The sequence below is a fragment of the Thunnus albacares genome, chromosome 9 (genome assembly GCF_914725855.1).
Source record: "Thunnus albacares chromosome 9, fThuAlb1.1, whole genome shotgun sequence".
In the NCBI taxonomy this organism is placed as follows: domain Eukaryota; kingdom Metazoa; phylum Chordata; class Actinopteri; order Scombriformes; family Scombridae; genus Thunnus; species Thunnus albacares.
This window is the reverse complement of record NC_058114.1, coordinates 18,031,884-18,042,505: the sequence shown is the minus strand read 5'-3', so window position 1 is coordinate 18,042,505 and position 10,622 is coordinate 18,031,884. Positions and strand designations below refer to the sequence as shown.

The 10,622-nt window shown below is 39.6% G+C and overlaps 1 protein-coding gene across 3 annotated transcripts in view; it reads right to left on the bottom strand.

The window, feature by feature from the left end:
- usp13 (ubiquitin specific peptidase 13) overlaps positions 1-10,622 on the bottom strand; it is a 35,145-nt gene that overhangs the window by 3,111 nt on the left and 21,412 nt on the right. For all 3 annotated transcript variants that reach the window (XM_044362102.1, XM_044362103.1, XM_044362101.1), the window contains exons 15-20: positions 10,397-10,519; positions 7,732-7,755; positions 7,158-7,301; positions 3,217-3,386; positions 1,294-1,483; positions 185-269 (exon numbers count right to left, since the gene is read on the bottom strand). In XM_044362102.1, coding sequence (XP_044218037.1) covers positions 185-269; positions 1,294-1,483; positions 3,217-3,386; positions 7,158-7,301; positions 7,732-7,755; positions 10,397-10,519 — 736 coding nt within the window. The remainder of the gene's footprint in view (positions 1-184; positions 270-1,293; positions 1,484-3,216; positions 3,387-7,157; positions 7,302-7,731; positions 7,756-10,396; positions 10,520-10,622) is intronic.

The window sequence follows — 10,622 nt, the reverse complement described above, 5'->3', positions numbered from 1 at the left end:
TCTTTCAAAACAGACTGCTATGAGATTTTCTGAGATGAGTGATATGAAAGAAAAACATACCCATTAAGACCAGACATTTATGTGAAGAGTGGGGGAGTGTCTCATTTTGACATGCTGTCATATTTTTGTACCACAATGAGTGAATTTGAATGAATATGATGTAGTGAAACTGTGTTCAACTCACCTGCCCTCCTTTTTGATGTGACAGACATAATGTCCAGACATTGTGGATGCTCCCATGTGACTGATTAGGGCAAAGAGCTCATAACCTGAAGAGAAAAGTTAAGACACATATGAAATATATGATAAAGTAACACAAGAATATTACACAGTTCAAAATAATTAAGGTGGTTTCTTTCACAGCTACTAAATGTCAGACTTAATGGCATTAAATCTGCATAAAATTGACATCACCGGAACACAATCTGTTTAAATGAACATCTTCAGTAGACAAACATTTCAACTACAGGCATTCATCAATGCACATTAGAGCCTTATACAATATTACGTACAATATTAAAGCTCCCACACAATATTTAATGGCACTTGCTGATAGCAACAATGAACCCATGTTGCAGATCAAGCACCATACATAAAACTAAACAGATAAATATACAAACCAATATTTAAAACTGATATTTTTTTATAAATTAGAAGATAGGTTTAACAGATTTTCAACTGGAATTAATTTCTGTTTATGTTACCACACATCAGAAACATCAAAATTAGCCACGATTTTGCATGGTTGATTTTAAAAATACATTAGTATGTAATAATGCAGAGGCTCTTTATATTGTACGTATTCTTTTTTGAGGAGTGTTAAGAATTAAAAAAGCTCCTGAACCATGTTTTGATCCCTCTGTAGCTAAGTTGGTCTGGCATAGCAGGACAGTGCCCAGCAGCACCACAGCGCACTGTGTATCATAGTCAGACATTAATTAGGGCTGAAGGTAAATTGGCCCGTGGAAGTTCATAACATGCAAGTGAAATTAAAAAACAAAGGCAAAAAAATGCCCCCGACACTTTTTTTGGATTCTGACCCAATGTTAATTTCTCAGCCCAGTGTGTGTGTGTGTGTGTGTGTGTGTGTGTGTGTAACATACATAATCTTAACTTCACATCTCTGCTGGATTTCTGTTCCGATCAGTAAAAATTTGACTATAGTTTGTGTTGTTATTCTACTGTTCACCAATACAGGCTGATAGAAATAATAAAAAAAAATACAAATTCTACCTAAAATGTAGACAGACAGCAGCTACAATCATTAAAATCAGTCAATGTGGAGTCACTCACGTCCTGGTCCGTCTTTGACCCGCGGCCCCGACGTGTCTCTTTCTGGGGACAGTGTGGAGTCGCTGTGTGAGTTGGCGTTGGAGAAAGCATTGTCGTTGGGCTCTGTGTCCGCCATGTCTGAAAGAGCGTCAGTCTCCTCCTCCTCTGGGTGGGTGAAGATCCAGTCGAGTGCTCGTTCAAGGTTATTGTTCTGCAAGATTTGGAAACATTTTTAGTTTACAACTAAAAAAATTACAGACATTAAAAAAACAAAATGCCTTTAATATATCATGAAGTGCCATTTTTGTATTTTCCACAGATATGTCACTGATGAAGTCTTAAATTTATAATCCACAACTTTTTTTTTTACTGTCAATCAGTAAGTCAGAAAGAAAAATGAAGGATTAGTAGCATGTATAAAAGTATACTGTACGGCCTACAGTTAGGATGCCTGTGAGGTTTGAGGATTAGAAATTTAGATATTCCATCTTATTTTCACTGTCGTATATTTGGGTAGCTCTTCACAAAATAGGCTATGAATATCTAAAAAGTGCAATCATTTATTGAGGAGGTGGCAGGCATCCATCTGGGCTAAATTCCCCCTGAGGATGTTTGCTTTTAATCCAAAATAGAGGTGTGATTCCTGGAGAATGTCTGCCAGTCTGAGGAGCACATGAGGAGGAGGTTTAGGTGGCGAGTTGAAGCTGCGTGCTTTTTCTGTCGCTCCCAGTCAGGTCACTGAGGTCGAAAAAGTTCCTCCTCCTAATTTTGTGCTAATAATAAACCAGTCGTGAGACCCCTGTCTGCTTCACACCTCCATCTCCCCTCATGAGTAATATGTGTTCTTTTTCTTTCTACAAATCAGAGAAGGCAGAAGGAGTTTGGTGGCATTAGGGATGATAAACAAGGAAGCCCGATGTCTATTTCTGTGTCTTAATAACAGTCTGCTGGGCTTTTTTTTTTGTGCTAAGGGGCCGGTTTGAAATATGAAACATGAAATGTGAGTAGCAGGGGCCATTTCAAAAAAAAAGGGGAGCTAATGAATTTGTTGCAGTTTCACATTCTATACTTTTGTACTGTACAAATCTATGTTTTTCATACATTTGCATGATTTGTTGATTGATTCAATGAAATGGCTGGACGTGTCAGGCAGATCCTGCTCCTAAACCTGAAAGGCTGCATCAGCGGAGGCGTCCGTATGCTGCTGTGACTATTTGTAAACACCATGTGGAGCAGACATCTTTAATCACTCTGACATGTAGGACCTATTAAGTTTGCAGTTTGGAAAGCAAACAAGTGGGCCAGCCAAGTCCATTTATGACTGACAGATTACTTTTCATCCTCTCACCCTCTCTTTGCCGTCTTTTCCAAACACCACGCCAACCTCCTGCTTTGCCATGACCTGCTGACACGTATTTCTGTTGTCCAGCACAGTCATGTCTTCATTTGTTGTTTCTTTATTCCTTATTTTTTTCTTTTGTGCCAGGAGGTCATTGCTGTGTTTTTGCCCTGCAGCTTCTAGAGACACGAATCACCAATAACTGTGTGTGGGTGGTTCTTCGTCCTCAGATTTTATTTTCCTGGAACCTGTCCCTCCCCTATATAACTCTTTAATCTCTTTGTGGAAACAGACTGAAAGATGAGTAAGTTTCTGTAGGTGGTGCAACATAAGCTATGTAATTTGTCTTCTGTTCATTCAAAACATATCACCGTTATCACTGCCACAAACACATCACCCCCCTTTGTGTGCAGCAGAGGATTTTAGTTCCAGGAAAATACATATTAGACGCTGGGTGTTTAAAACAGTAAATGTAGAGACTGGGCAGAGGCTGATGAACAATAAAAAGACAGACAGTTTCATAAGCCTCACTGTGAGCTGATGGAATAAAACTCATTTCTCAGTAGACAGAGTGCAAGCATGATCAGAGTGGGCAGAAGACTGACCGTGGCTTTGAGGGCCTGGATACTGTGAGTGCGGGGGAAGCCCATTGAAGTGAGGATGGCAATGCTCTCCTCGGGGGGCGAGTTGCTCAGCGGGGTGGCACCCATGGGGCTGTCACTGGTGGAGGGACCAGGATCTATCATGGATGGCAGAGTGAGAGGTTCTGCAAAGTCTGAGAAGAGAGAGAGAGAGAATAATAATGAGATACATTTATTTTTAACCCAATCAATGAACATATTTGTCTTGGTGGAGGTCAATGTTAGCAGACCCTGAGACATTCATTTGCTGTTTTGCTGTGGATCCTGATAAAATAAAGGTGGTAGAGACAGAGATATATTGTGGTTTCCTGTTAAGATGTATGCTTCCACAAACACACATAACTAACTAACTGGCTAATACCAATCTATACACACGTTTATTTTCTTCTCTGTGTTAGGTTTTCTGTCATCTAGAGTTTCAAATCAAAGACATTTTACATTACTATTTCTGGAAGTTCATGAATCATTATCTCTGGCTGTGGATGATCTACTGAGTATCTTAAAAGGGGACCTATTCAGGTCATTCTCAGCTCTATATTTTTATTCTAGGATTCCACTAAAGTAGCTTTGCATGATTCACAGTTCAAAAAACTCCTTATTTATCTTATACTGGCTCTTTATGCAGCCCCTCAGTTTAGCCTCTATTTCTAACAGGCAGTCTTAGCTCCTGTCTCTTTAAGGCCCCCCTCCCAATGAGCCCACTCTGTTCTGATTGGCCAGCTTTCCAGAAGCCTGCCGAGGGGCAGCCACATCAGAGTCGTGTGAAGTTAGTAAAAATGCCATAATGTTAGCGGAGCAGAGCAGTGCACTCTCGCGTTATGCATGGAGCAGATGACCATATAAAGAAATCCATCACGAGCCAACCTGGGTTTGGGCTGAAAGTTGGAAACTGAGTGTTCAGAGCAGTCTGAAGCCTGGCTTTTTTCTCACAGGGATTACTTCTACATATGTTTACCTCATTATTTGACACGTTGGCCATGTTTAATATGAACATCTGACATTCTAACATATATATATATATATATATATATATATATATATATATATATATACATATATATACACACACACACATGTATATGACTGAAAATAAGGAAAAACATAATAGGTCCCCTTTAAAGAAACAGAAAAACAGAAACTTAGATCCCTGACATTGCTTGTGTTGAGAATAATTGACTTTACATCACTCCAGGAAGCATCTTCTACATTTAAAACTCTGAAAAGCTACAGCTATTACGTAAAACATTACCGAGAATAAAGTTTCAAGTGAACTGCAGTTGTTTGTCCACTTTCAACAGATTCAAATGAAAGTAAATTGACCCTCAGCCTGAGAACAAGGACACCCCTACTGTAATTACTCTACTGTTGGCCATAAACAGCCTTCATTACTGTCCTATCCGTAAATGAAAATGCATACTACTCATCTCTCACTACCATCTCTATCTCAGCCTCCTTGTCTCGTGTCCTTTTGATTACCCAACAGGATGACGGCTGTCTTGCAGGCAGAGGAATAAAATCCCATAACTAAAAAGTACATGTTTCCAAGTTAAGTTAAACCTGCATTAACTGATTTTTGGTCACTTGGAGGCAGCGGGAACAAGACAGTAAACGCAACATGGCATATCTTCCTTTTAAGTTGATATGGTGAACATGTTAGCAAACAGTTACTTGTTTACACATCTAGTAGTTACAGAGCAACATTATCATTCATTTGAAGTCCTGTTTCCATCTACCTGATGAATGTAAGTCCAATATTCACTCTCTTTTAGCTCTGTTTTTGGTCTCCACCAACTGCTGAGGGAAAAATCTGGCTCTTTAGCTGCTAAATGCTCCACTATGATCACCAGCTAGTCGCTAACTGTGTCTGTTTGTTGTTTGGTGCTGAGCAGGTAGTGTAGTGGATTTTTAGAGCTTTTTCTCTGAAAACAGCTGCGGGCTACAGCCAAAAAATGACACTATAAGAGCAGTGAGACTGAACCAAAACAGTAAAGTTGCAGCTGGACAGTTAATGAGCTGAAATTCGCTATAAAGCTCTGTAACTGATAATGAAAAAGTTGAAAATTGAAAAAGTGATAATTCTTTGTAGATTCATGCCTATGAGCAAAGCTTTAGACATCACAGTTATTATGATTAATACTAATTATAGCCGCTTCAAATTAATGTTAAATTAGTTTTTATCATATCATCTATATATCTATATCTATATATCCTCTATATGTGTTTAGATCTCATCACAGCCTTTATTTAATGATATTCATATGAACTCAAGCCCTGTTCAGACTAAGGATCAGAAAAGATCATTCTGAGTTTTTACTAAATTAATGGAAAAATAATTATGATATTGCCTGCACAGAGCTTTGGAAATGGACCTCTTATTGGAAGGTGTCATTAGTTTATCTTTATAAAAGAGGTAGAGGATCACTTCAGTCGAGAATGAAGTTACTGCATCTATGAAGTTATACTGAAGTGATGCTAATGTGAAAGTAATGACACCAAAGAGAAACGTGAGGGTGGCAGAAGAAGAAAAAGTAACCTTTGTGCAACAGTCAGGGACAGACCGTTTTACTGATGTTATTGAGTCTGAATGCAGCCCATTTTGCAGATGCATTAGGCTCATTTAAAAACTAACAAGCAGGAGGCTGCTCTAATTTCCCTCCACTGTAGAGGCCCTTTACAGCTACCCAGGGAAATAAAAGTGACACGCGTTAATGCCTCAGGGGAACGTCTTCACTGTTAAGAGGCTCTACAAGAGACAAAGTCAGCTCCAGCAAAGTTTGTGGTGATGGTCTCACAGACAGAAACACACAGATAAATACCTATAGTACACAAAGGGATGCAAAGTCTGACTCACAAGACAGCTCGGATTCTCTCTGCACAATGGAAGAACTGTTGATGTGACTTGTCTCTCACTTTGAATTACCTTTGTGTTTAAACGTCCCATACAATTAACCTTGACTTGCCTGTATGTGTAATGTAAGCTGTCAGCATCTGAGAGTAAAGGGGTTGCAGAAATGTTTTTGGCTGGCCTGCCGAACTGAGCAGCCCACACTTTGTTTCGGTGAGTGACTTCTAGTGTTCAACTGAATTCAGTACGACTTTATTTATCCCTGTAAGGACAATTGTATGCAGCAGCTTACCACCCAGATCAACAGATACACGCACAATAGATAGGAGAATAGAGAAATAACAGTGTTTGTCACAAAACTACAAACAATCAAAGGATTTAATCTTAAAAACTATATGCAGAGTTGGTCAATTCATAAATATCTTAAAAAATACTAACAAATACACAAAGTATGCCTTTTGAAGTAGCTTCTCCATCTCTTTTCATCATTCATTGCCTACTGTGTTTTTTTGTTGCAGCTGTTGTGAATATTTGTCACCAGTATTTTTGGTTATATTGGGTTGCAGTTACCTCTTCAACACTTAAACACTCACCCCCCAATGGGGATGACTATTTTTAATCATTAGACCCTTGCAATGAATTTGAACATAATATTTTCAAGGATTTATTACATGTTGGACTGCTTTAAAGGTTGGGAGGCACCATATTTTTAAGGTTTCAGTTGTATAGTTTTCTGTCATTGTGCATGGATTATTTTAAAGACAGGAAATACCTTTTGACAATGACCTAAAAGAAGAGAGTCTAACGTATTGATATTGATCACATGTTGATATTTATATACGTTTTCACAGTGCTAGCACTCTGTGAATGTTTGACAAAGCACTAACATCCTGCAGGCCGAACAGCAGGTAAATAAACTAAGTATTCAAACATTTGAGTGTCTTTTTTCTTCCAGTCTAATTATGACTGGTCTCCCGTGTGCTCTCTCACTCCATGCTAATCAAATATCCTCTAGATGCATCAATGTAATGTCCCCATGCATGCAGTGATGTTCTCTTACCAGGCTCCTCCATGTGGGCTATGATCCAGTTGAAGGCCATCTCGGGGCCCATGTTGCCTGTGTAGTAGACCGCCTTTCTACAGGCCTCCAGCGGGAAGCCCATCTCTGCCAGCTGCATTACTGCCGTCTCATCTATTTCCGGAGCTGGGGACATGACAAAACCAGCATCAATAACTAAAATCTACAGTTGCTGATTCAGCACTAACAGTAACCCTTCAGTTTACACAACCAAAACAGATTTGTGGTGGCTCTCTCTTTGGGCCTCATTAAAAAAAGAAGCCAGAGGAGAATCAGCCCTGGGGAGATTTCTTTATTGAGCGATGATATATCAAGAAGAGAAATGAGTCTGGCTAAAACAAGCAAAGCCACAAAAGAAAGTAAAGTTTGTTTAGGTAGTAGGCATCTAAGCGCTGTGAGAGCAGCTGCAGCACCTGCTCAAGCATGTTTAGCTCAATCGCATTCATCACTACTGCTTCTTTCACCTAAAATACATTTTCCATACCTATAATTTATATAAATGTTACATATTCATGCACATCGTACAGAGTTATTGAGAGGAGAGTGAAATACTCACAGTCTATGGAGCTCATGGAGTTATCTAGAAGAGAAGAAGAAACATATTTCAGCAGATCACACATTATCACTGGTTTTGTGTATTTGCTTTTGTATATTAACATAGCCAGAATCCTCAAAAATGTTATAGTACCACCATGGTCGGGTTAACTTGCTCACGGGGCCCTGGGGCATAAATAAACTACTGGGCCCTCAATAAAAAACCCCATTCCTCCCATTCTCTCCCTGTAGTCTGTTCACCATTCCTATGCTGGAATATTACAATCCCCAGGTTTGCTGCGTGGTAATCTGATTTGGTAGATTTGGTACAATTCAATATTCCCAAAAAAGTAACTACTAATGAAATTGCCACAAACTTGACTTTTTTTTTTTGCTTTTGGGGCCCACTTTGCCCAGTAACACCAAGTATCAGTTGTACACTGATTGTACACTTTTTTCAGGGCTTCACCACCTGCAGTGAGGAGATTACCCCACACTGTTTCCACACGCCACAATCACAACTTGAGTAAGTCCTGTTTATATCAAACTTATTTGATTTTTGCAATATCTTTACTGTGTTACTCTGGACGGTGAAATCTTCAGGAGGCACACACATATAAATTATTTGCAGCTAAAGGGTAAAGGTGTTCATATTTATTTTTTTACAGGAAGAAGAAGCAAAACCAGAAATCAATATCTATAGGGTTTGTGAAGTTTATAATTGTTCGTTTTGTGCATTAAACTAACAAAAAAACAGATAAGGGTTTTCATTACTCTATTTTTCTGTCTTCCATTTTCTAAATGGTCTGGAATAATTGAGCGAATGGATGATACACAGACCAATGAAAAATAATGTGGTTCAAGCAGCATATGGGAAAACATATTTGTGCGGTGCCGTGTAATCAATGAGAGGCAGTGAAGCCTTTTGGAGACAGAAGGGTGACCACTGATTAATCGCTGCTGATGCCAGCCCGGGGATAATGGGCCGGTGGTTAATTTGAAACCAACAAAACCCCTCACATAAATGTGAAATAAATAAGTCAGCAAATTTATTGAAAACAGAATGTTATTTCCTCTGACCTCTTTTCATTCCACAGTGTGAACCACATGATTTACACACTGGAACCTGCTTTAACCTCTCTGTCTGAGGAGAGAGGGACTCTGGGGGAAATCAGGGGACACTTTAAATCTCCGGAAGCACCAAATAGAGATTCTACCACACCAAAACCACAAAATACAAAAATATTTATATGCATCAATTTTACAGTGGCCCTCTAAGATTGCTTGCTGCTGTCAGAGGTAGATAAGCAACGCTGCCTAAGCAAGGAAGTCTCTGCTCAAAGAAAGGACCCTTTAATGTACTAGACTGAGGAGTTTTAAGCAGATACTGCATTTGTCCAAGAAGCAAATTCAGTGTATTTGGAGGTCTGAGATAGCAAGTAGAGCACAGAGCGTTCAGTACTGAAATATTAAGGCATATTCAGACAAACATGTTCAAACTTCCGTTTTGTCCTCTGAGTTTCCCGTCCTAAGAAGCATCCGGCAAAATGAATTTGTACAGCTCTCAGAGAGAACCTCTTGAGTCTGTCAACATGTGAAGCACAGCAAGGGCTGCTTGCAGATGTTACTGTGCCTTTCGCTGCTGCTTGGACCCCTTTTTGTGTTTGGAGCGTGAGATGGCACAGAACACTTTGTGCTTCGTGCCTGCTAAAATATTAAGGAGGACACTGATAACTTGATGTAGCTGAACTTTGCAAACAACAGAAAGGAGGAACAGAGAAATAGGAATTACCATCGCAGGGGAGACGGAGACGAACAAAGAGGGAGAGAAAAGGCGTCAGAAAGAGGAGCAGACAATTAGGTTCGAGAACAATGTCAACAGTTTGATGCAACAAAGAGTCTCGAAACGCTCTAAAACCCACTCACTAGCTTCCACTAGCTTATTCCCAGTGCCCTGGGAACTGCATTGCAAGAAAATCATTATAACTTATTAAGCTTAGCCACACTGTGAACACAACAACTTTCCAGTAATTGATTGAGTGTGCCTTTCCTGTGGGATGCCATTCAATATGCCCTTAAGAGAAAACTTGGGTGGCTTTGAGCAGAATATCATGTTAGGGACAATTTCATGGATCATTTGACTCTGTCACAAAAATACTCCATACCTCCTGGAAAGCATGTTCGATAGCTGCTGAGTTTCTTCTCAAAGCAACACAGAGTTGCCTGTTTATACAGCTGCACAGTTTTATATATACACACAGTCTCCTTTCTATTATTCAGCAATTTCATATTGATATATAGGGTGGACAAAATATGTTTGGCTATCTGGATAAAAACAACAAAAACAGGTGCTCAGGGAAAACAATGCCCTTTAGAATTCATAAAAGGACTGTGAAATTGAAAATGAAGAGACAAAAACGCCCCCAGTAGTTAAGAGTGCCATTTTACTGTTGTTGTTTTTTTAGCATTCATGCATGAATGCAAACAGCCTTGTGGGCCGCTGTACTGTAGGTGATTCATGGCAGCATGTGACCAGGGGGTCCTTCTCAGTAAATTCTGAGCAAGAAAAGTGGGGCGTTGTCTAATCTAAAAACAGCACATATATCTGAAGCAAAACAAAACGTTGGCACCAATGTTTATTAGATGCAAATATTCAGTGGAAGTGGATAAAATGTCTTTTTCTGTACCTCTGGTGTCTTCAGGTAGCACTATGGGAGGCATGAGGTCAGGCAGCTCCTCTTCACCCGCCTGCAGTCCTGTTGCCCGAAGCCGGTTCAGATCTAGGAACTCTGGAACATCTATGGCCAAATCTACACAGAAACACACATATGAAACTCAACTCAGTAGCATATATAGTATGTAGACATTAATATTGAGGCCCTGAAGGTCTGGAATGTCACATTGAAATCTTTT